The 25531-nt window shown below is 40.9% G+C and overlaps 1 protein-coding gene across 1 annotated transcript in view; it reads right to left on the bottom strand.

The window, feature by feature from the left end:
• Positions 1-4415: 4415 nt before the first annotated feature.
• LOC145401922 (uncharacterized) overlaps positions 4416-25531 on the bottom strand; it is a 40485-nt gene continuing 19369 nt past the window's right edge. Inside the window, exon 4 of the mRNA XM_080274028.1 lies at positions 4416-4697. Within this exon, the coding sequence (XP_080130154.1) occupies positions 4416-4697 (282 nt within the window). The remainder of the gene's footprint in view (positions 4698-25531) is intronic.

Here is a 25531-nt window from a genome sequence, read left to right as displayed (position 1 = left end):
TGTAATGGTTTCCCTATACGTTTATACTGTGGTTATTTACAACACAGTACTCTGGCATTATCAAATACAGTATACCTCCATTGTAACAAACTAATTGAGAGGAAGCCAGGTTCACTAAAGCCGAACCTTTATTAAATCCGAGGGTTCTCCCCCCTTTCACATAGAAATTCAAGCATGTTGGGAAAAAATGCATATAATATCACAATATCATATTCTAGTACTAAAAATGAAAACTATACCAATTTTACACTGACTTGGCTCATAATATTGCTCATTTGAAACTTATTTCACATCCTTGTCATAGCACTTCTTCATGGCTAGTACATTATTACTATAATTATTATTACAACTTGGCAATCACATTGGGGAGAGAGCAATTTCGGTTCAAAAGGGCTGTGTAATGCGCCCCATGTAATGACCATCATTTGATATAGCCGGAGAACAGTTTGATGGGCTCAGAGGCATTCGGAAGGGCCATGTGATACGCCCCGTTTAATGACCATTGGTATAGCCGACAAAAGTTCAGTGGGCTCCGAGGTGTATTGTTAAATCTCAAATCTATTATATCATGGTTTGTTTTAGTGAGAGTCTACTGTGCAGTCGCCCCAAGAAGTAATGGCAGTGTTTCAGATTACTTTGGTAACTCTGAAACTACCTTGTGTTCAGTAAAACTTAATGAAAACAGTATAAGGTTAAAAAAAATCTGTACATACATCACACTGTATCTTAAAAATTACATAGTATATGACACTAAGAATTCTGTAAAATGAATGAGGCAATTACAGTTACTGTATATTAGAAGTTAACAATGTAAGATATGTTTTTCTAATCTGAATACAGTATGTAATGTACAGAAAAACCTCAATATAACGGACTTCAACATACAGTACTGGAATTCACTTTTATCAGACTCAAGGAACCAAGTGGACTAAATTCTTATATATCTGAAAAAGTATAACACCAGAAGCAGTCCGGACTGCCAGACCACAGTCCAGTGCGGCCATAGCGTCGCTCTTATTTTTCGGGAAAATTCTGCTTAATACGACTTCAATCTGGATCGGTAAGAGCCGACTTCCCCCTTTTTTAACAGTACAGTACAGTACAGTATCCATCCATCATCCAATCCTATGTTGCCCCATGTGGAGTGTAGGAGGCTGGGGCTAGACAAGTTGGTCCTGACATCTAAGATGAGAGTGACCAGTCACTCATCCCTGAGTAGCAGTACATGAGCAGTAAACCCCAACCACCCCTTGGATATAAACCTAAACAGGTTGAATCCAACTGGAGCACCTTATTTACCTACTAAACCACCAGGTGCCATAATTTGGTTATATGGTTACCGCCCAGTGTAGTAAATGGTTTCCTGGTGTACAGGAAACTATTTGGCATGTCACTCATTGTAGAGTCACCCATTGGCAGAAGGAAGGGGAAAGAATGAAGGAAAAAAAAGACAGAAAAGGGAGTGTCACCCATAGGCAGAAGGAAGAGGAAAGAATGAAGGAAAGAAAGACAGAAGAGGAAGGATGGAAGAGAGGAAAAAGCAGACACCCAAAGCAGCATTAAATTGACCTAGTGGATAGTGAGAGCACATTATTATTATTTTTTTTTTTAATGCGAGGAAGAAGGAACCAAAGGCCGCGAGCCTGCAATTGTTGTTCCTTACAAGAAAAAAACAAAATACAAGAGAGGGCCAAATTCAAGATCCGATCATTTCGAGATGCCTGGACACACTGCGTTTGAAAGACTGGAGATCATAGGAAGCAGAAAATACAGACAGAGGGGGACAGTTCCAGAGCTGACCTGTTGCATGAATGAAGGACTGGGAGTAACGGTTAACTCTTGCATTAGAGAGATGGACAGAAAAGGGATGAGAGTTTGCTGCTAGACGGGCGCTACGTGCCCATCATAGAGGTGAAGGAATGCATGCAGATAGTTCAGAGGAGCAGTGACCATTGAAGTAGCGGTAGAAAAGAGATAAAGATGCAACACTGCAACGAAGAGACAGAGGTTGAAGGGAGTCAGTAAGAGGAGGAGAGTTAATGAGACGAAAAGCCTTAGACTCCACCCTGTTGAGAAAAGCTGTATGTGGGGAGCCTCCCCACACATAAGAGTTGTACTCCGAACATGGGCGGATAGAACCCCTGTATAGAGTCAACTATTGTGCAGGGGTAAAGAAGGAACGGAGTCAGCTAAGAACACTTAATCTCTTGGAAGCAGATTTTACAAGAGATGTAATATGATCTTTGCAAGATAAGTCCCGAGTAAGTGAAACCCCAAGCATGTTCAAGGATGATGCAAGATTAAACAGAATATTATTAAACATTAGTGGGTATACCTGTGGAAGATTTAGTCGGGTTGATAGATGTAAGAACTGAGTTTTTGATGCATTAAAAACAACCAGATTATTTTTACCCCAGTCAGAGATACGAGCCAAGTCAGACATTAGGTGTGCCATAGCCTCATCCCTTGTTTGTTGAAGTAACTGCTGAGATGGACATTGCGGGAACCGAATGGAAAGGTGAAAGGTGGAGTCATCAGCATAAGAGTGGATAGGGTTAGATGTACCATTTGATTATTGTAGTGCATGTTTAATACAGTACAGTCCTGCAATGGTAGTGAAAACAGTTGGTGATGCCACGGTAAAAAACCATTGGTGGGACCCAGACTAATGTCTGATATAACGGAAAAAGTCTGGGTTAGCATGGGGAAGTCTAGATGTCGCTTTTATCAGACTTGCGCATTTTTAGGACAGGCTTGGCCCCAAACAGTCCTGTATAGCGAGGTTGTCCTGTATTACTCCATGCGCTGTGCACAGTATACTCCCATGTTCCTGTTGTATTTACTAGTTACTAGAATTTTAACTACAGATGGTCTAGTTTCAAGGACCAGTTAAGGAATATGCTCGTTACTGCAATACACTACTTGTTTTTTCAAATGCTACTGTACCCTACCCAAGGTAGCAGCTAGACTTTTCTATGTTTTATTCCTTGTCTTCCCCTCACTTAAGAACACTGTGATTAGCTACCTTATTCCCCCTTCATGTAAAGTTATTTTCAGTTGTAACGAGGTATGACAGGTTTTACCTTTTTCTCTTTCACTTGGCAATAAAGGACCAAAACATGAGCTTACAAACTTGCAATGTAAATGCACATACTTTTACTCTATCTTTTAACCCATAATATCTTTCTTTTTAAATGAACCACAATGTCCTGCATAACTGAAAAGGCTAATTTGGAAGAGTTGAATTTGGTGATTTGTTTAAGAATCTCTGCATTTTATTAATCTTGGTAATCATTTATGCACTGAGGATACTAGGCTATAACACAAGCTTTGCATTCTACAAGGAGCTCTGATGCCAGATTTTCATGGTTATATTTATATTTCATTCATTGATAGTTCTCTGGCTTATACTAAATTTTCAAGAGATTTTTCTTAATGGAAAACTGGGTAAATGCAATGTAAAAACCACACCTATTAGAGTAACGTTGTCTCCATTCATCCTTGTTGATCGAGCCATTCAAAATAGCCAACTAACTTATGCCACTTTCCCACGTTGTCGTCGTCCATGCAAGCATCAACAGAAATAACTGACTTTAAATAATTCATTGGCATTCTACTGGAAATTATTTCATAAATAATGATGACTGATTTTAATTGTTTATTGAAGCAATTTTCTTTTCAGTCTTGTGCTACTTTTATTGCATGGTATCATGCTAGATGTGTCTATCTGTCTATCTATTGCCAGATGCCACAATCCCATAAGGGGTGCGCATTTGACTTTGAGTTATTTGTTTTATGGGGAGGGACACTAACCCTCCACCAACCCACTTGTTGACATGCAGGAAGCACATATGGTTTGGTTATATGGTTACCACCCAGTGTCGTAAATGGTTTCTTGGCTTACAAGAAACCATTTGGCGTGTCACTCAATGTAAAGCCACCTGTAAAGGAAAGAAAAGCAATAAGAAGTGACAGGAAAGATGGGAGAGATAGGAAGAGAGGACGGCAGGCACAGACAAAGAATGATAAAGGCTAAGGAAGAAGTAGGCAGCACTACATCAAGTGGGTGGATGATGGTCGCCACCACCTGCCACCATAATAGATGTAAACATCACAAATTATTCCTGATTATCCCTGAGCAATAGGGACTGATTTGCTTTTGTTGTAACTAGTGAACTGCTTCCTACAATCTTGAAATGTACTGGCACTTTGGCATTTATTTATTATTTTTTAATAAAATTTTACATAACAGAGTTCATCTTACAAAGATATAAGGAAGAGTATATGCATTGTCTGTAACTGAAATCTTCTGGATACTCCACCATCACTGCATTACCAGAGGTTCCACTGTAGGCTTTTGCTTGCTCTTAATATAATTTTTTTCCTTACTGCCTTATGCCTTTTTCTTCTTCTTCTTAAGTCTTGTGTTTCTTGTTTTTATGTCCATCACCATTACTTTCTGGATCAGCAGCTCTCTTCCCATCACCCTCTCCATCATTCTCATCTTCGTATCTCTTCTCACTGTTTCTGTTGGCTAGTTTCTCCCTCCTCTTCTCCCCCTTCTTTGCTTCCTTTTCCATGCTCTCGTCAAACACCCCCAATGATGTCAACACCTCCTGGTTGTGGTTGTAGAGGAGATAGTATGTCCATACTGCCAGCTCAGCCTTGTGTGGAGTCCACTTGGGTTTGCCTTTAGTCTGTGAAAGTGTATGTTTTTATTACCTCAAACTCCCACTACAGTAAGTCATCATTAACCTTGGTTTGTGGGCTCCTGACTTTTGGTTCCTACTTTCTTGCATAAAAAAATAATAAATAAAAATAAAAATAAATAAATCCTGTGGATTTCTGTTAGTTTATTAAAATTACCACACTATTTTCTTCAGCTCTGGGGTTAGGGGAAATCTCTTATAATGAAGGGGTTAGTGAAGACGAACATCTCAAGTTTGAAAACTATCTCCTAAGCAAAACTGTCATCATAGTGACAAGGTTAACGCTCTTAGGTGCCTATGATTAACTCAGCTGAATATAATCATCCAACACTAGCTGGAATACACTAACAGAGTTGTTTCAAACATAAGAGGTTGCAACTTTTCCATATTCCCAGCTCCCAGTACAGTAGCTTCTGACTATAAGATACCCTTTTTCATGATCTTTTATTTTACTGTTGTTGTTCTTGCTGCAGCTTCGTTCTGGTCTGTCTGGCTGAGCAGACCCATTGACCACAGGTGCACAACATCTAAGGGATCATCCCATAGGTAGTGTACAATAAATACACCACGTAGGGATCCAGTGCTCCCTTGTGGTAGCCAGCATCTCACCAGGGTCAGACTAAGGTACTTCCCCTACAGCAAGTTGCAGGGAAATGTGCAGAGGTTTGATTCCTGAGTGGATGCCACAGCTGCTTCACTCTGGGTGTACAGTGCCACCACATTTACTAAGGTATCCTCACCATTGCCTCTTTTATCCTATATATATTGTAAATACAGAAGAACTGTTAATTAATCTTGTTTCTACCTTTATTATAAACCAGATTCAAAATTTTCTCTCAAGTTTCAGAACCAGCTGTTGGGAAAAAGTGACAATCTGAACATATACAGTACCTGATTACAATGGGGACTGCCTGTACTCCTGTATCTTCATATTCTAGCATTTAATTAATGTGACCTCATATATTCTGGCATATCATTATTCCAGCCTCCCAAATTCTAGTCTCAGTGCTTTAGTATATACAGTCAGGTCTCATTATACCACTATTCACTATGTTATGCATCACTACAATGATAATTTAAAATTTTTAGACAACCCCCACTATTAGCAGGTTCGCATATTCATGGATTTTGGGGGGAAATAATTTTAAAAATTCCTGCTTTTCCCAGCGCATTAGCTTTTGCTAGTAGTTCATAAGTGATTTTTTTTGCATGCTTTCCATGAGAAATGCTGTCCTATACTGTTAAACTATGCAGTTACCCTGTATAGGAATGTGCTGTTCAGAACAGGGCATCAACATTCTACAGCACTCAGTATTTCACAGCACAAATCTCCCACTCTTTTCTCGCAGTTGGCTCTTATGGTAGCATCCCTTATTACCTGCCTACATGTTTTCTTTCTCTCTATCCTATTGACCATTCAAAAAGGGAACCAAATCATATTCTGCCATGCTCATTCTCTCTCTCTGTTAGACCATCTCACAGTTTGTGCATCCGTGTGTTCATGTTATTATGGCTTCATCAATCACCTCCATTCTTTATCCCTGTGAAAAATGGGTCCTAAGTGTGCTGCTAAGTGTGCACCTGCAGCTAGAGAGCCTAAGCAGCAGAAGGAAGTGATGCCACTGGAAGATAAAGTGAAACTGCTGAACATGGTGCGTGAGGGGCAGTCGTTCGCGGCTGTAGGGTGACATTTAGGCATGAACAAGGGCATGGTGAGTTACATCCAGTAAAATGAGAAGGCCATTTGTGATGCTTCTGCAGCTAGTGTAATTGGTAATGCAGAAGTGGCAACAACTGTGCAAGATAAGGGCACTGTGTGAATAGAACTGGTCATATGTGTATGGGCAGAGGACTGCCACAGGAAGAATGTGGTGCTAGATAATATCATCATCATCCGCAAGAAGGCACGGGGTTTGTGTGCACATGCAGTACAGTACATTGTACCCAGAAAGGCATGTGTATCATCTTGTACTATAGGAAGTATTAATGTGCCATAAAATATATTTACAGGTCTCATAGTGGGTCACTAGGTAGTGCTGTAACCAATATGATTCACGGAACCGATATATCGCCGATATTTGCATTTTTTCCAATACAGAACCGATACCGATATTTACTGTTGATATCAGGATATCGGATATGGACGGAAGAAACATTAAAGTGACTCTTATTGCGGATTTCATTCATTGTTTTGTCTGAATCTGTGTGAAAGAATGTTGTTACTTTGACACTGTTTTGCAGCTTGATAGTCTTACTCAGAATCAGTAATGGTTCATGACAATATATGGGTGAGTGGGAAGGGAGAGTGAATTGACGGCCAAAAGCAGTGAGATGAGAGTGAGGTATACTGTGTACTGGTGGTGTATAAATGTGGTGGTCATGTGGGATTATGTACATAAATAGTGTACACATGCTGTTGAAATAAGCACAAAATGCTTGCACCTATTTGTTACTGAATTCTTATTTGGTCGTAATATTTGGTCAGGATTCCGGGGGCTTGAATGATGAGTGAATGGAAGCACGGCCTCAGTGGATTGGACAAACTTAGGCTGTCTAGACATTGCCACTCCTCACCCTGCCCTGGGGTAGAAAAGGAGGTCCAGATGATGATGATGAATATTCAGTCACTCTTCTTACTGTAGTCTAAATGAAGAAGTGATTTACAGCATACAGTATATAAAGTAGAAGGCAATAGATGGTGGCAATAAGAGGACAGTAACTCTGCAACAAGGTGATGAACGACAATTGGCAACTTCGTTGAAGCTCAGCATATACGGTGAAACAATCATTTGGTTTTGGAAAAACGTTACATATAGATCTTGCCTAGGTTTCTTCATTGGTACACTATACATACAATTGCCCAAACAGTGATGACTTGCTTTCTCTAAGTTTTGGACAAAACTCCCTGAATCTGGCAACCTTTCTTTAATGTTTCCGAGTACTTGCCTGCCCTCTAAACTTAGTTTATGGTGTCGAAGAAATAAAACACATTTGATCTTGTGAATATAAACGTAAGGTTTGTCTTCTGTATGTTAGATTAATAACAGTAGTTAAGTAGTAAGCAATATCTGGTACGTTTTCAATCACACCCAAGCAGCCTGCCACCCGCAGTGCCCCAAACCCCAGTCATCATTACGCAATGAGGGGAGGTGTATCTCTGCGTCCTTCATTGTAATGCTTTCTCCCCCACCCCCCTTTTTTCCCCCACCAACTTGATTGTTAGTTCTCTTCATTGTCACTCTTGTTTTTGACCACCACCCTTTCTCATGAGACTGCCCTACAGATTCTATAACATGTTGAAATTTCATCATCAACAGAATGACTACCCTTTTTTCTTTGTCTAAAATTGCCATGTCTCCATCCTGACTGGTGAGTTGTAAAAATTTATAAATACAGCTACCGCAAACTGACTTAGGACCTCCCCTCACAAGGTATTAAAAAACACAGAAATAATAATATATCACAATATTTGTTCATGAAATGCCATTCATTAATATGAAATCATGTTTCCTTTCTTTTCCAGGACCAATTGGATGCATTTTGGCATGGAATCACTTAGATCTCTAAAGTAATCAAAGGACATTCTTTGCATGAAACATTTGTCAGTTCAGTCTTGAGGTTGTCCAGATTGGGTGTCTTCGTCTGTGCCATGATTTTCTTCATCTTTGCCAAGCAGTTTTCTATCGGATTTAGATCCAAACTGTTGCCAGGCCAGTCCAGGACCTCAATCCGATTATCCTGAAGCCATTTTGTCACTTTTCTTGACTTGTGACATGGAGCTGAATTGTGCATGAAAAAGTCACACCCATGAATAGCAAAAAAGTTGAACAAAATTGATCATTCAGAACTTGAATGTACTGGCTACCATTCATCATCAAGTTCTTAGGAAGAAAGTAGAGGCTTCCCCTTCCCACTTCACCTGAGAAACACCCCCATACCATTACTGATTGTGGGTGCTTAATATTTGGCACTGTGTAAGCAGGGTCCTAAGAAGAAAGTAGAGGCCTCCCCTTCCCATTTCACCTGAGAAACACCCCCATACCATTACTTATTGTGGGTGCTTCACATTCGGCACCGTGTAAGCAGGGTCATATCGACTACAGGAGGCAGGGCGACGAACCTTGGCCAAATGCACCTGGAACACTTGAAATGTGTTTTCATCGGAAAACATAACTTTTCTCCACTCATCCGATGTCCAGTGTGCATACTTCTTGGCAAACTGAATGCGCTGCTTCTTCACATGGTTAATGAGAAGCAGTTTCTTGGCTGTGGTGAGGCTTGGCAAACCCAGCTCCTTCTGCAAGCAGTGTTGGATAGTTCAAATTGAGATGTCTTGTAACAGCTGGGGATGCATTCTCTTCAATTCTGCTGCTGTTAGTTGAGGATTCTTGATTACTTCCCTCTTCAGAAGCATATCTGTACCTCTGGAAGTCGTCCTTTTCTTACCACCACCATGTTTGTGCTCTGGTACAACATAGGTGGCAAGCCACGCACTGCAACAGAAATCTTCATGATGGTCGACTTTGCGCGTCCAGTACGTTCACAAATCATGTTGATAGGGACATTATCCTGCCTCCATGCAATGATACAGATCCTCTCATCCCTTGAGCAGTACTTTCCAGGCATGCCAACTCAACTCTAGGAAAATAATAGGGCAAACAGTAATGCATCCGAAAAAAGAGGGACGTGCAAGCTCGGAGCGACGGGAACATACACTCCCACACTGGCTTCTGGGCAAGCTCTGATGTGCTGAATGTTTCACCACCAGAGGAGTTGTCAGTTACTTCTTGCCCCAAAAATTCACTTGGCAGAAGTGGAAACACAAAGCAAAGACAGACAACTCTCCCACAGCAATTCTGTGTGTAGGTCCAAAGTCAATTTGCAATGGGTGTACTAAATTATGATATTAGTCTGAAAGAAATGCATTGGAAATACTGTGGAGCTGTAATATTGTCTTGCCTCGACTGGACTACGTGAGAGAAGCTGCAAAATGATGAAAATCTGGGCCAGGTTAAGGTAAATGAGTATAGTCTATCTATCTATCTATCTATTGCCAGACGCCTCAATCCCATTCGGGGTGGCCACAAACAAATTGCCTCCACGTCGCTCTGTCCCCCGCCATTTCACTGCCCTGCTCCCAACTCACACCCCCCTCTCTCATATACCTCTCCACCCCATCCCTCTATCTCATCCTCGGCCTCCCCCTCCCTCTTCCCCCCTCCACCTGACTCACATACACTCCCTTCGTCAGTCTTTCACCCTCCATCCTCTCCACATGGCCAAACCACCTCAGTGTATTCCTCCTAACGCTTCCTATCACATCTATATCCACACCACAACGCTCCTTTATATCCTCATTTGTCAGCTTGTCTCTCCATGTGACTCCACAGGCTCCTCTTAAATAACTCATTTCCACTGCTCTCACTCTTGACTTGTGTCCTTCCAGCAACGACCAAGCTTCACTTCCATACGTTAAGAGTTGGTATCACAATACTGTCATGTAGTAACTTTTTCACTTCCATGCTCACTTCCCTGCTTCTTATCACTGCTTTCAAGGAACCAGCAACCTTTCTTCCTGCTGTACCCTTTCAAGCACTTCACCCTCCAAACCTCCATCCTTACTCATCACACTACCCAAGTACTTAAACGTACTCATATTTTCCAGTTCCTCATCATCCAATCTCGCTGTACATTCACTGACTTCACCTCTCTTAAAGACCATCACTTTACTCTTCCCTACATTCACCTTTAGAATCCGTTTCTTACACACTCTCCCAAACTCATCCATCAAGCCTTGCAGCTCTCCTTTGTCTTCACTCAACAACACAGTATCATCTGCAAACAACAGTACAGGGAGTTTCCAAACACTACTGTCTCTCACCAGGGCCACTCCAACATCCACTACCCTACCTTGTACCTCTTTTATTACCCCATCCATGTACAGATTGAACAACCATGGAGACATGACACATCCCTGTTTCAAGCCAACCTTCAAAGAGAAAAATTCACTCAGTTCACCATCCACACACACTGTAGCCTTAGCACCATCATACATACTCTTCACAGCATTCAACAACTTCCATCTACTCCATATATTCTTAATACTTTCCACAATCCTTGTCTATCCACCCTGTCATATGCTTTCTCCAAATTCATGAAAGCCGCATACAACTTCTTTCCCTTCTCTAGAAACTTTTCCACTAAAGATCTAAGATTGAATATCTGATCTACACAACCTCTTCCCTTCCTAAAGCCTCCCTGTTCTTCTCCAAGTAATTACTCTGTTCTTTCTCTAACTCTGTCAATAAGTATCCTACCATACACTTTTCCTATTATACTAAGAAGAAAGATGCCCCTATGATTACCACACACTTCTTTTTCCCCATTTCCTTTGTACAAGGGAATAATTATACCTGAGTATAGTCATTCTCCAATTATTAACGGTTTAACGATGAGTATAATTTTTTTTTTTTTTTTTTTTTTTTACTAATTTTGATGATATTTTAGACTTAAATTTTGTTTTTAGGTTGATTTTAAACTGTTTTAAGACTTAGATTAATGTACTTTAGTCACAGGTGGGGTGAACATTGTCATTTTGGAGTATAGTTCACTAAGTTGATTTTTTCCAAACTTATATTTGACAATTTTAAGATTTTATTTTCGGGTTTAGGTGAGTTTTGAGTTGCTTTTAGGCTTAGCTTTGCTTGTTTTAAAGCTATTTGGGGATTTAGGTGAGCTAGAAACTTGTTTTTGTACTCATTTGGATGGGTTTAGGACTTGGTTGTTGGGGAAACCCAAGGCTCAAAAACACATCCCTATACTTTACATGTTAAATCTACCCCAATATACGGTACCCCACCTAGCGATCCATTTTTACTTAACCAGTTGCACCGTTAAACTGGGCTATACCAGTACAGTATAATGATTTTTGTTGTCGTTGTTTACCAACGTACTGTTCTTTCCAATGTGCAATAAACAGATGCCAGATGTCACTTTCTGAGTGAAAGGTGCTGGGAATCAGGTCATCACTTCTTGGGGCATTTGTACATCCAAGGTTTTCAGTTTGATACTTGTGTTTGTGTGTGTGTGTGTGTGTGTGTGTGTAGATACACAGATACAGTAGATAGATAGATAGGCAGATAGACAGACAGATATACCGTAGACACAAAGGAAAGACAGTAAATTGCATTGTGAAAGTCTTCTGATGATGCGTATGTATGGGCGATCGTGTTTAAGCTACTAATATCTGTGTAACTATATGATGTCCAGATTTGAGCATCATCTCAGAACAGATATTTAGCATGCCAGAGGGCACAGTGACCAAAAAGCATCGCTTGCTTCAACCACAGAACCTTCAGCGCTAAGCTTTTCAAAGTAAATAAGATATACTTGATTGAAGACTGTCTTAAAATCAAGAAAATCATAAAATTTTTAGTGTGTGCAATTTGAACCACTACAGTACATTACACTACCTATGTATGTGGCTGGCATACGCTGAAGTTAGACATTCATACTTTACTTCATGGAAAGTGGTTTTACTTATGATATATATGCGGAACAGTCCTTGACTACTAGTGTGTTAAATCCAATCTCAGGGATCAAAGCAGGTGTATTATTTCCACTATGCTCTAACCCTAGGGTGGTCTGGCCTGAATTGGCTAATGATTAAAATGTTACACATGTTTAAATATAAATGCTGTTTCATTTTATGGCTAATGGCTGGCTGGCCAAGATTTTACATATGGTACTTTCAAGTATAAAAGTTGTATTTTATTATTTGGGTAATGATTAGAGGCTTATATGTCCTATGCATTTCATATATCGTTAAATTACCAAGATCTGGCTTAGATTTAGAAGATAAATATTATGTGTTTACTGTTTCTCTAAAAATTTTGTGTTGCATACTTTTAGGGAAGCATAAAAGGTAAGGTATGTGCTTTCTCTTCCCTACTATTTACCCAATGGCAAAGATGTTACTTATGAGTATTAATGTCTTAATAACATCTCAATGTGTAAAGGTATATTACAGTTATCATTTTGTAACTTCTTTATAATAAAAATCCAGATAAAAAAGCTAAAGGAATTGTTATATTTCAGTGTAATTTAACTTATTAATATAATTTTTTTACATACAGAGATAGCCTGATTATCCAGGCTATATGGTGTGAAGGGGCGCCCAAATAGTCTGAATCACGATTAATCCAATCGAAACAAAACACAAGTACGGTAAGATTAATTTACTTACCAGTAAATGTCGCTACACTTTAAGCAGCAGAAAGGCCTTACCAATTCAGTTCATATTCCTCCAGCTTGTTCCTGTATTTTTCTGATTATTTTCAGTTTGGTAAATTAGTTTTTCTTGCTGAAAAATTTCCTCCCTATTATTGTTGTCATGTTCTTTAAGCTGTACCTACGATTGTTTCCAGAGCAATAGAAGAAACTCAACGTACTCAAAGGTGGATTTTGTTTCCCAATTTCCCCCCCCCCCTTTCCCCCCCCCCAAGAAAGACAGAACCAAAAGCCTGGAGCCTGCAAACCTTTCCTTCCAAGATAAAAATGATACAAAAGAGGGCCAAATTCAAGATCCATTCATTTCGGGAAGCCTGGACACACTGCATTTGAAAGACTGGAGATCATAGGAAGTAGGAAAGACAGACAGAGGGAGACAGTTCCAGAGCTGACCTGTTAGGTTAAATTATTAGGTACAGGTAAGCTAGGTTAGGCCAGGTTTAGTTAAACACTTAGGTTAGAACAGTCCCTTCTGCCATTACGTTCACGAATCAAACAGGAGTTTTTATAACAGAACAGCTAAAAACAACGGGGAAACAGATTTAACAAGAAACGTTTATTTACCAACCCAGAAATAATCAGAAACATATAACAGACTATCGGGAAGAACTGATTTGGTAAGGTGCTTTTACTGCTTAAAGTGTACGTTTAGCTCCCTCAATGGCCGTGAGTTCAAAAATTTGCATGCTCCAGTGGCCAGCCTCGGGACCATTTTTTCAAAGTTCTGAAATCAATTTCTTTCTCTTACAGAAGTGAGAACACTCATCTCGTGCACCTGGCTTTTTTTTCTTTTTTTTCCCCTAAACCTATCCTGTGATTTGCTATGATTCGTGAAAGAATTAATAAAAATACGGCACATGTTACATTAGCATGTAAACATATCGGTGAAAACATTTGAGATGACCACCTGACTGCTTGGGATGGTAGGGTAGGGTGGTATAAACATACCAGTGACCTTCATTCCCTTCACGTAATTGTTTGCAGTTTTTTATAGCTCGCCCTGACCCTGATTGAACATCATTGACACCAGTACAGTAAAGCGTTCAAGGCCGGCAGCTATGAAGGGGTTAATGGAATACATTATTGTTTGTATTACTATGCTGGATGGTAACCATATAACTAGATTTTGGCACCTGGTGGTTTAGTGAGTAATTATTGCGCTTCAGTCAGATTAAGCCGGTGAAGATAAACATCCAAGGGGTGGTTGGGGTTGATTGCTCATGTAATGCCACTCAGGGATGAGTAAGGCTGGTCACTCTCATCTTAAATGTTGGGACCAACTGCCTAGCCCCGGACTCCTACACTCCTCATGGGGCAATGTAGGATTGGATGATGGATGGATGGATCAATACTCTCTCTTTCACACATACAAACAAGAATGAACAAAAGAATGAGCAGTAAATGTACACTTAACTTAAGGAACTTTATGATAATAAAAGAGGAAATCTTTCAGTGAAAGGTAATTTACCACCCTCAAAACAGGCAGAAAAATACAGAAAACAAACTAGAGGAAAATGATTGAATTGGTAAGGTTACTAGGCTGTATGTTTAGACGAAAATTTATGAGTTTCACAATGATAGGGGACAAAATGGAAAAAAAATGTTTACATCTCATGTGTTCTCATAAGGAGGCACTCAGTTCCACATTCTTCGTTCGATGTCGCTTCCCAGCACATTTCGGACCAACAGAGCATACAGTTATTTGTGCACCTTACAGTTAAGTGTTCATATATTGCTCATTCTTTTGTTCGGTCTTAAGTGTATGTGTGAAAGAGAGAGTATTGATACAAACAATAATGTATTCCATTAACCCATTCATGGCTTCCAGCCTTGAACAATGCTTTACTGTACCGGTGTCAGTGACGCTGAGTTAGAGAGAGCTATAAAAACTGTAAACAATTATGAGAAGGGAACGATGGTCACTGGTGTGTTTACTTGACCCTACTCTACCATCCCACACAGCCAGGCGGTCCCTTCATCCCAGATATTTTCGCCGATATGTTTAAATGCTAATGTAACATGCACCCTAATTTTATGTTTAAATGCTAAAGTAACATGCCCCCTAATTTTATTAATTCTTTCGCGAATCATAGCAAATAACAAGATGGGTTTAAGCAGGAGGGGAAAAAGCAAGGTGTACCAGATGAGTCTTTTCACAGCTGTATGAAAAAGACTCTGATTTTACAACTTTGAAAAAGTGGTTCCAAGGTCTGCCACGGGAGCATACAAATTTCTGAACTCACGAACACTGGGGGGTAAACATACGCTTTGCTGTAAGCAGTAAAAGCACTTACCAAATCAGTTCATCATGATCGTCTGTTATATTTTTTTTATTATTTCTGGGTTGGTAAGTACACGTTTCTTGTTAAATTTGTTTCCCCGCTGTTTTTAGCTCTTCTGGTGTGACGACTCTTTGTCTGATTCGTTAACGTAATGGCAGAAGACACTGATCTAATCTGTTTAACTAAACCTGGCCTAACCTAGCTTAACTGCAACTAATAATTTAACCTACCCTAATCTCCAGTTGGGAAACGAAGTCCACATTTGAGTACGATGAGTTTCGTCCATTGTGCTGGAAACAATCATAGGTGCAGCTTAAAGAACGTGACGATAATAACAGAGAGGAACTTTTTCAACAAGAAAAGGTAATTTACCAAACTGAATATACTTAAAGTGTACATTTACCGGTAAATAACTCAGTCTAACAATACAGTACCAGTACTTGTGTTTTGTTTCCGGTGGATTAATCGTGATTTAGGACTAATTGGGCACCCCTTCACACCATATAGCCTGGATAATCGGGCTATCTCTTTAATCGCAATAATAATAAAAATAAAACACTTCTAGCCAGTCTCCTGTGATTTCGTTACGATATTCCAGTGTTTACGTAAGACTTTAGTGAAACAGTAATGATGTAAGGAAATCATTACAAACTTTACCAAACTTCATGAAAGTTCGAATGACTTTTATTACCACTTACTTTTATAAAGCATACTGATATAATGTCATGAGTCATTTCATAGCATTGCTGCACAGTTTGCAACCACAAAAATGTTTGCTAGCTAATGCGCTTAGCATCATGACTTCTCTGATTATTGCAAAAATATCACTAAATCACTTGTATTTTATCACAGCAATTCATTGTATAATATAAAATAACACTTTCAGCCACTCTCGTATGATTTCAGTGCGATTTGGTTGTGTATTGCTTTGTATTATTTATGAAAGGGGGGGGGAGGGCTACAAACCGGTTTAGACCAGCTCATCGAGGGTACATGGAAGAAAAGAAATACCCCAGCCCGTCCTAACTTTTCCCCTGATGAATTAATGGCATTAATAAATGAAGTGGCCAAAAGGAAGAATGTTTTATTTGATTCACTGGATAATGCCATCACTAAAACAGCCATGAACTGTGCCTGGGATAACGTTACATTTGCAGTGAACAATGTCAGCAGAGTTCAACAAGATAAAATGTTTTAGTGACTCCGGCCCTGGTACTGAATTGACCTGTGGATATTTAAAACCGTTTATGTTATATCCACCCGCGGATATTTAAAACTGTGTATGTTAAAAACGCGGATGTTAAGGGATGACTGTATTTCAAAGATTCAATAATGTCAGGTTCTATGGTTGGCAGTAAATTAAGTCTTGCTGGTGTGTCATCACCTCTGAATCTAGTCTCTTCTTTGACCCACTGGGTCATTACATTATTCATTCTATATGTAATCCGTGGACTGCGCAATTACCTTTTTTTTTTTATCTCACCCCATGGTGCACAAAAAAATGACAATTTTTTTTCTTCTTTTTAGCTTTTGTTTATTATAAACTTGAAGATAAATATCCAAGGCATCATCTGGTGAAAAAAAAAAAAAAAAAAAACTCTCTGTCTTTGCTAGGCCATGCGTAAGTTTACGTAGGGGAGTAGTGGGGTGGGGGGGGGAGATTTTGTTATTGTAAACATGAAGATAAACATCAAGGGCATCATCTGGTGAAAAAAAAAAACTCTCTCTCTCTCTCTCTCTTTCCCTCCGTCTTTGTGTGGTACTGTGCATAAGTTTGCATAGGGGTGGAGTAATTAGCGGTGATGCACGGCCAGCACAGCCCAAGCTGTGGCTCACAGTGCGATGCTACCCAGCCTGAGCTGTGGCTCGCAATCCACAGGTTAACAATACAGTATAGTGCCCCACGAATCTTCACCGTCTCCCGAGTCCCATTCCTCTCAGTTCACCTCTTTATAATTAAAATCACCCATCAGAATTATGTTGTTGCTTTTCTCAGTCACTTTCTGTAGATATCTAACCATGTCTGATAACATCTACTGGTATTCATCATCATTTCATGCCCTTGTCTTGGGGGGAACATATACCACTGCGATGTCTCTCTTGCCATTCTCTCCAGTTTCTAATTTCATATAATATCACTTCAGCCCTACCCTTTCCCTGTTCCACATTATCCACATTTATGTTGTTCTCTTCCTATATCTCCCATCTTTCCTGTCACTTCTTATTGCTCTTCTTTCCTTTACTGGTGGCTTTACATTGAATGACAAGCCAAATGGTTTCCTGTAAGCCAAGAAACCATTTACAACGCTGGGTGGTAACCATATAACCAACCCATACGTGCTCCCTACGTGTCAACAAGTGGGTTGGCGGAGGGGTTAGTGCCCCTCCCCATAAAACCAATAACTCAAAGTCAAGTGGCCACCCCTTACGGGATTATGGCGTCTGGCAATAGAGAGATAGATTCACTGCTATCATCACTCCTCCTGCCATTTTTTCTTTTCTGTCTCTTCTCCACAGTTTGTATTTACCATCTCCCATATGGATATCAATGTCCTCTCTTAATTTGGTCTCTACAAAACACATAATATCTGGTTCTTGCACTCTCAAGAAATCGTTGATTTCTGACCTTGACGATATTAAACCATCAACATCAGTATATGCCGCTTTTCAACTTTTTTCTGTGTTCTTTATTCCCTCTTCTCTCCCTCTCTCCATCGGTACCACTTGCTCAATTTCTGATCCATAACACTCCAACAGAACACTGTCTTCTCTTCCTTCGTTCTCTGTTCTTATTTTGCCTTTGCTTCCTTTACTAGCTCCTTTATTTTAGTTCTTTCTTCCTCATTTGCATCTCTCCTTATCAAAACATTCTTGAACTCCTCTTTGTTTGATAATTTCCCTGTTCTGTTGATTATTTCATTTACAATTACCTGAGACTTAAACTTTACTTTAAGTGGCCTCGCTTGTCCTTCCTCGCACTTTCCTAGCCTAAATACTTCTTCAGTCTCTTCTTGAGCTTCGTTGTTACTCTCCAAAACTACTGATACTATCTCTTTAGCCTTACTCAGTTCTTCTCTTTCCCCTTCTGATCTTACTGTCATACATTTTTCTTTTAGTGTACTGAAATTATCATGCATTTTTTCTTGTCTGCTACATGTGACTAAAGATTCTTAACTTCTTAGTACCCTAACACTTCCTTCTCCACCTTTCCTTTGCATTGTTGTACTATAATCTCTTTCAAATTTATATTTCCTTCCTCTTGAATTTTCATCCACCCCTTGTGTTCCCCTTTGATTTCCATAATGTGTTCATTTTACATCCTTGATTTTGATTCATGCTCATCTAGTTTACTTTTCATCATGTCCCATTTTTCTTCCAACCTCATATTTTCCCTCTACAGCTGTTTTATTTCATTTGAGGCAGATTTGTTACTGACTTTTAATTCTGTAACTTGTCTTTCTTGTTCAGCACTGTGAGTGCAGATGCTTTCCAACTTGCTCTGCATTACATTGCTCTCTTTCTCCTATTCTAAGGTCCGTTCCTGGAAGTCTCTAATTATTGTCCATACCTTTTTCAACTCCTGGACAATTCCTCTCTGCCATTTTCTCCACTCCTGCTACTCTTGTTTGGTTCAGTTTAGTACTTCCTTTACCCTTATCCTCATCGGAGAAGCTGCAAATTCACCACCACCAGATGTAAACAATGAACTATCCCTTTCTGCCATGATACAACCTACAAAAACTTTATTTTTTCACTGTGTCCTGCACTCTTGTTTGACCAAAACCTCCATTTTTTTTTTTTTTTTTTTACATACCAGACAGGACAACCACGCACGTATTCATTCACATAATCACAATAGACTGATCTTCTTTTCACCGCTGATTCAACAATTATTTCCCCACGATCCTCAAAGAGCTCCATCTCTGTTGGCGACCTATGTGTGTGTGTGTGTGTGTGTGTGTGTGTGTGTGTGTGTGTAACTTGCAAATTCATACCAGTCTGCCACAGCTCCTTGACAGAAGATTGCTGTTTAAGTATTTGTGTTGAGCTTCATTCTAAACACAGTGATATAATATTATGGTCTAAATATTTCATATGTTTTAGTTAAAGCATTTTACCATTTTCCAGTCAGTGGAATGTGGGATACGACCTTATATCTGAATAATAATCATCATTACAGCATTTGTTCACACCTAAAATGGTAGAAAAATAAGTGCTAGAGTCTAGGGTCATTAGATAAAACAAAAATTTATATATTTTTCATCATTACTCAGCCAATTCTGATATTCCGATTATCGGATAATTTTTCCCTTCCGATATCGATATTAATCGGCTTTTGCTTGTCAGTTTACAGTGCTATCTGTAGGTAATGGGATTAGTTAACACAGTGAAACCAGTGATTTTTGTGGAGGGTAGGGATTATTCGTGAATTTCACCCATTCATGGAGAGGTCCAGTATGTAACTTTTGCGAATAGCGGGTATCGACTGTACCATTTAAAGGACAGTGATTTAAAAAATTTGTCACAATTTTGCTAGAATGATACCTGCGATAGCCACCTCCAAGAATCTCATGCAGACGCGGTGACACATGCAAGCCGATAGTCTGTGCCAACATGGCCACCCAGTGTTTACAGCACATATGCTAAGATCGTCTGCCATTCATTCTGTTTTGTGCACGAAGGGCCCCTGAAACACCATGCTATTGCCAAATAACAGTGTAAGTGTGCAACAAATAGGGCAGTGTGCAATACTAGGTAAAGTGATAACATTTTTTGTGTGAAATACTGAAACTTGTGACTTGGAATCTCTGTCTGCCATGCATACACAGACTCCCAGGCAGCTGATGATGGGGCCTTCCAGTCAACTGACTGAGTCAAGATGACGTCTAGTGTGTACACTGACTGTGATCATCAGCCTTTCACTCCATATTGCGCATGAGAGGCTGCTGAAACACCACTGCTATCACCAGATAACAGTGTAAGTGCATGACAAACAGTGCAGTGTGATATTAAGCAGTGATCACTTTTTGTACTTGAAAAACTGAAACATGAGACATGGAAATCATGTCTGCTCTCCCTAGTGGAAAGCATGGTGCTACTGAGGGGCACAAATGGCAAGCATAAAAGGATAAATTTTTTAGATTTAAGGTTTTGTAGTCAAGAGCACCCTCCCTGTCCCCAATGAACCCATGTTATATCAGCCTCATACAATAAATCAATACATGACAGGTCTTCACTTGATGTAACCCTACTGTATAGCAAGTCATAACAGTAATTCACTTGGCCTTTTAGCATTCCAAACTCTCACTACTCCAGCCCCCAATATTTCAACATTCTAATTTCATTATCATAAAATAAGAGAGATTAAATCAGTAGGTTCTCACCATATTCCAGCATTAAATTACAACCTTCATCAACATCGATCAGCGAAGTTAAGCAACGTTGGGTCTGGTTAGTACTTGGATGGGTGACCGCCTGGGAACACCAGATGCTGTTGGCATCCCTACGTCAAGTGGGGTTGGTGGAGGATTAGTGCCCCTCCCTGTAAAACAATTAACTCTAAGCCCTTGGCCACCCTGTCTGGGATACATGGCGTCTGGCAATGAATGAAAAAAAAAAAAAATCAACATCATCCAATCCTGTGTTGCCAAATGAGAAGCATAGGAGCCCGGTGCTAGGCAAGTTGGTCCTGAGATTTAAGATGAGAGTGACCTGCCTCACTCATCCCTGAGTGGTATTACATGAACACTAAACCCAACCACCCGTTGGATATAAAATATACAGGCTCAATCTGACTGGAGTGCCTTATTTACCCACTAAACCACCTTCAACATTATCTAAAAATGAGTCTTATATTCTACAGTCATGACTTGCCATACAATAGGGATGCATCAAGTGAAAACCTATTGCAAAACAATTTATCATATAGAGAGGTCGATCTAATGTGGGTTAAATGAGGTTAGGGAGGGAGCCCTCGACTGCGAAACCTACACTGACCTCCCCCAAAACTATCACCCACCTGAAATTTGTCTCAGCTGGACTGAGTCCTCACCATGGGTTCCCCCCAAGGCTGGGGGACGGTTGGAGGGCTTAGATATCACTCCAGGTCCTCAGGAGAAGGTGAAGAGGGATAGGGAGAGCAATGCAGTAAGGTCAAGGGAGGGTGATGTGCTATGGCCAATGGATAGCGATGTGGTAAGGATGATGGGGAGTGATGTGGTGAGGCCGATGGACAGCTGAGCAGTAAGGGTGAAGGAAAGCAAGGCAATGTGACACAGGTGTGTCAGGAAGTGATGAAGATGAGACAAACATGAAGGAGGCAGGTGATGCAGGGTGTTGCATTTGTACACCACTCGTTAATGGCCTAGACTCTTCCTCCGTGCTGCTGGCAGGGGAGGAGGTGGTGATGGTAGTCTGCCATGCTGCCTTTTCTTAGTTGCCATGAGTTCCCTGTACACCTTCAAGAGTTGTTTGATGCCATGCTTTGGACACATCACTCCTCACTGGGTTCAGGTCCATGTCCCAGATGAATGCAATACCCTTGTCCATAATCACAGTGAACTCCTTCATGGTTTTTATATCAAGAACACAAAAGGGGTGCTTGTCTTCGCCACCTTCTTGTGCCTCCGCCACCTATTCCCTGAGCTCAATGAGCTCCCTATTGAACAGCTGCTCAGTGTGGCTATCCAGGACCTCTTGCACAACTTCCTTGCTGACCTCTTTGTATCTTGCCTCATGTGTGAGACTGAGGATGTCTCAACAAATGTCCTACACTGCCAGGATCCCCGTGAAGGAGTACACACACTCCGGCCACACTTTGCATGATACAGCATTCAGTGTGCTTGGTGGCACCTCCTTCCAAGCTGCCATTATTTTGCTGATGGGCTGCTTGATGCTGTACTTCCTCCAAAAGTGCCACCCCAGAGTCACTTGCCCTCACCATCTGCTTCATGGAGTGGCGGATGTAGTACGCCTTGAAGGTTGCAATGACGCACTAATCCACTAGCTGGAGCAGTGATGTTGTGTTGGGGGCAGATGGAACACTCTGATATTATCCACCCAGTCATCCATGCCCTCAGGGTGGCTCGGGGCAGTCATCCTGCCAGAGGAAACGGTTGGGAAGGTTGCTCTTCCTTGCATAGTCACGCAGGCAGGGGGACAGATATTCTGCCATGTATGGCCGGCAGAATGCGGGGATCAGCCAAGCCCTGGGGTTACTCTTCCCAGTAACCCCGAGGTCCCCCTTTACAAACTTTACCAGCACTCACAGGTTCTCCCAGTGGTATATTAGGAGCAGCTTGAGCTTCAGGTCCCCTTCTGCACTGATACCATGGAGAAGGGAGGCAGTGCTTGGCGGCCTTGAGCCATGGCGCATGTTCTTCTTCCTGGCTGATGTATGTTTTCCTTGATAATCATTTAAAAAAACAGGCCTAGCTCGTCAAAGTTTAAGACCTGCCTCGGAGGGTATCCCCCTCTACAACTGCCTTCAGCTGTGCAGGGGAGGCCTCAGTTCCCACATGATCTGCATCATCAGAGTTGCCATGCATGGTCACATGTTAAAGACCAGCATGGGTCTTAAACCACTCAAACCAACCCAAGCAGGCCTTGAACTCCTTCTTGGCCTCCATACTTTGCTTATCCTTGAGGTCTTTCCACAGATTGAGAGCCTTACTGCAGATGAAGATGCAGTGAAGAGCTGTTTTGCTTGGTTCAGGTCAGTAACCCAAAGAGCCAGGAAATGCTCCATCTCCTCCACAATAGGCTCCCTTGCTCTGGTTTGATGCTCTGTGGTTAGGGAAAGCATGTTCTGCGATGCTGCAGTTATAGCATCTGATTACTTGTATCACCTTCAAGACCATGGACTGGAGCAGCTTTAGGGAGTCACTAATTGCCTTGTCCCTCCTTATGACACCTAACAATGTCTAATTTCACATCAAGGGGAAGGCTACACCTTGCCCTCAGCAGCATTAATAGCGCCACATTTTCCACTGAGGGGCAGCACCAAACATGATTCCCAAGTTCAGAGTTTCACTTATTTCACATACTGAAAGTCCTCTCTTAGCTTACTATTGCAAGCAGCACTATTTGTCGTGCACTGTTACAAGGCAATAACGACAGTGTTGCAATGGTTGCTCACAGGCAAGAAGGTCATGTAACTCAGAATACACAAGGGAGACAACCACAGGCGCAGAACACATGAGAGAGGGGGTGAGTGAGATTCACAGGGTTGGCACGAAGGCTGCCACCTGTGCAGACCCAAGATAGGGACTCTACACACATAAACACTGGGCAGTCATGTTGGCTCAGACAGCTGACTGTCGACTTGCATGGGTCACCACATCTGCATGAGATTCTAAAAGGCAGCCATCACAATTACTGTTCTGGCGAAATCAAGAGCAATTTTTTAATGTTATTCTGAAAACAGGTATAACTTTTGAATTATTGTTGTAGCGATTTCTCACATAATGAAGTCGTTAAAGACTTGACTGTACTGTATTTATCTACCTACTGCCAGACACCTTAACCAGACAAGAAGTGGCCACAAAAAAATCTCCTCCACATCGCAATGTCCTCTGCCATTTGGCTGCCCTTCATCTGGGTCACCCCCCCCCCCATATCTTTCTCCACATCGCAATGTCCTCTGCCATTTGGCTGCCCTTCTTCTGGGTCACCCCTCCCCCCTCCCTCTTGTCTTTCTCTACTCCCTCTCTCCCTTTGTCTCCCCCTCTGCCTCACTCATATACTCTTACACTCTTCTAGTCCATCTCTCACTCTCCACCCTCCTCATATGGTTGATTTATTTTAAGGTATTTCTCTTTAACAATTAAAATCACATCCACATCAACATCACAACACTCCTTTACTTCATTTGTCTGTCTTTCCATGTGACTCTACATGCTCCTCTCGGATAACTCATTTCAAGTGTTCTCATTCTTGGCTTGTGTCCTTCCAACAGGCTCCAACCCTCACTTCCATACACAAGAGTGGGGATCACAATACTGTCATTCAGCAACTTTCTGCTTCCATGCTCACTTCCCTATTCCTTGTCAATGCTTTCAATTAACCAGCAACCTTTCCACCCTGCTGTACCCTTTCATGCACATCCTTCCCAAAAATTCCATTTTTACTCATCACACTACGTAAGTACAGTGGGGTCTCTCAATATGTGGGATCTCAAGATGCAAAACAGCTAATACAGTATGTGAACTTGACTCTTACAATTTTTTTTTTTTTTTTTTTTTTTTAATGAGAAATGTGATTCTAAACTGTGAATCCGTTGTCTGAAAGCAAGGGAAAATGGTGTTCCCACTCAAAATGGTAGTATCCAAAGCCACCAACAGATGGCTAATCAGTTTCCTGCCCTTTCCCTCCCTCACAGCATCTCTCAAGTCTCAAAACTCTCAGTCTGTGTTTGCCCACATTGCACTTGCATATTTTGGTGTTTTCAGCACTGTACAAGATCCGCTCTTTATCACCTTTTACATCATGGCCCCATTGCTTCATTCCAAGAATAAGAGGATCACTCTGGAGCTAAAAATGAAGGTTATAGAGTTGAATAAGCAAGATAAAAGGAACTCAAACACTGGATGTGAACTTGGCTTAGGTGAACTGCAAGTGAGGAATATTCTCAAGAACAAGGAGCAGATTTTGCAAACTGTCAAGACATATGGAGGTCAGCAAGTGGATGGGTGCAGTAAGGTTGCTATTCCCAAAATTATACAAACAGACCAATACCAAGGACACAACTTTCACAGTTCTATTACTGTATCTTTCTTTGGGCAAAAGTCTTTCTTAAAATGATAGTTAATAATGTGGAAGTACTGTAAATGACAGTGATAGGGTGAAGTGTCAACCATATACATTCATTTCCATTGATTAAATGGTTTCTTTGAGAGAGGTGAAGTCAGTGAATGTACAGCGAGGTTGGATGGTGAGGAATTGGAAAATGTGAGTACGTTTAAGTACTTGGGGAGTGTGATGAGTAAGGATGGAGGTTTGGGGGGTGAAGTGCTTGAAAGGATAGAGCAGGGAAGAAAGGTTGCTGGTTCTTTGCAAGCAGTGATAAGAAACAGGGAATTGAGCATGGAAGTGAAAAAGTTACTACATGACAGTATTGTGATACCAACTCTAACGTATGGAAGTGAAGCTTGGACATTGTTGGAACGACACAAGTCAAGAGTGAGAGCAGTGGAAATGAGTTATTTAAGAGAAGCCTGTGGAGTCACATGGAGAGAGAGGCTGACGAATGAG

Source organism: Coenobita brevimanus, chromosome 57 (genome assembly GCF_032717465.1).
Source record: "Coenobita brevimanus isolate Jiangsu-jjx chromosome 57, ASM3271746v2, whole genome shotgun sequence".
Taxonomy (NCBI): Eukaryota; Metazoa; Arthropoda; class Malacostraca; order Decapoda; family Coenobitidae; genus Coenobita; species Coenobita brevimanus.
Note: the sequence above shows the minus strand (reverse complement) of the source record. Positions and strands in the feature narration are given on the sequence as shown.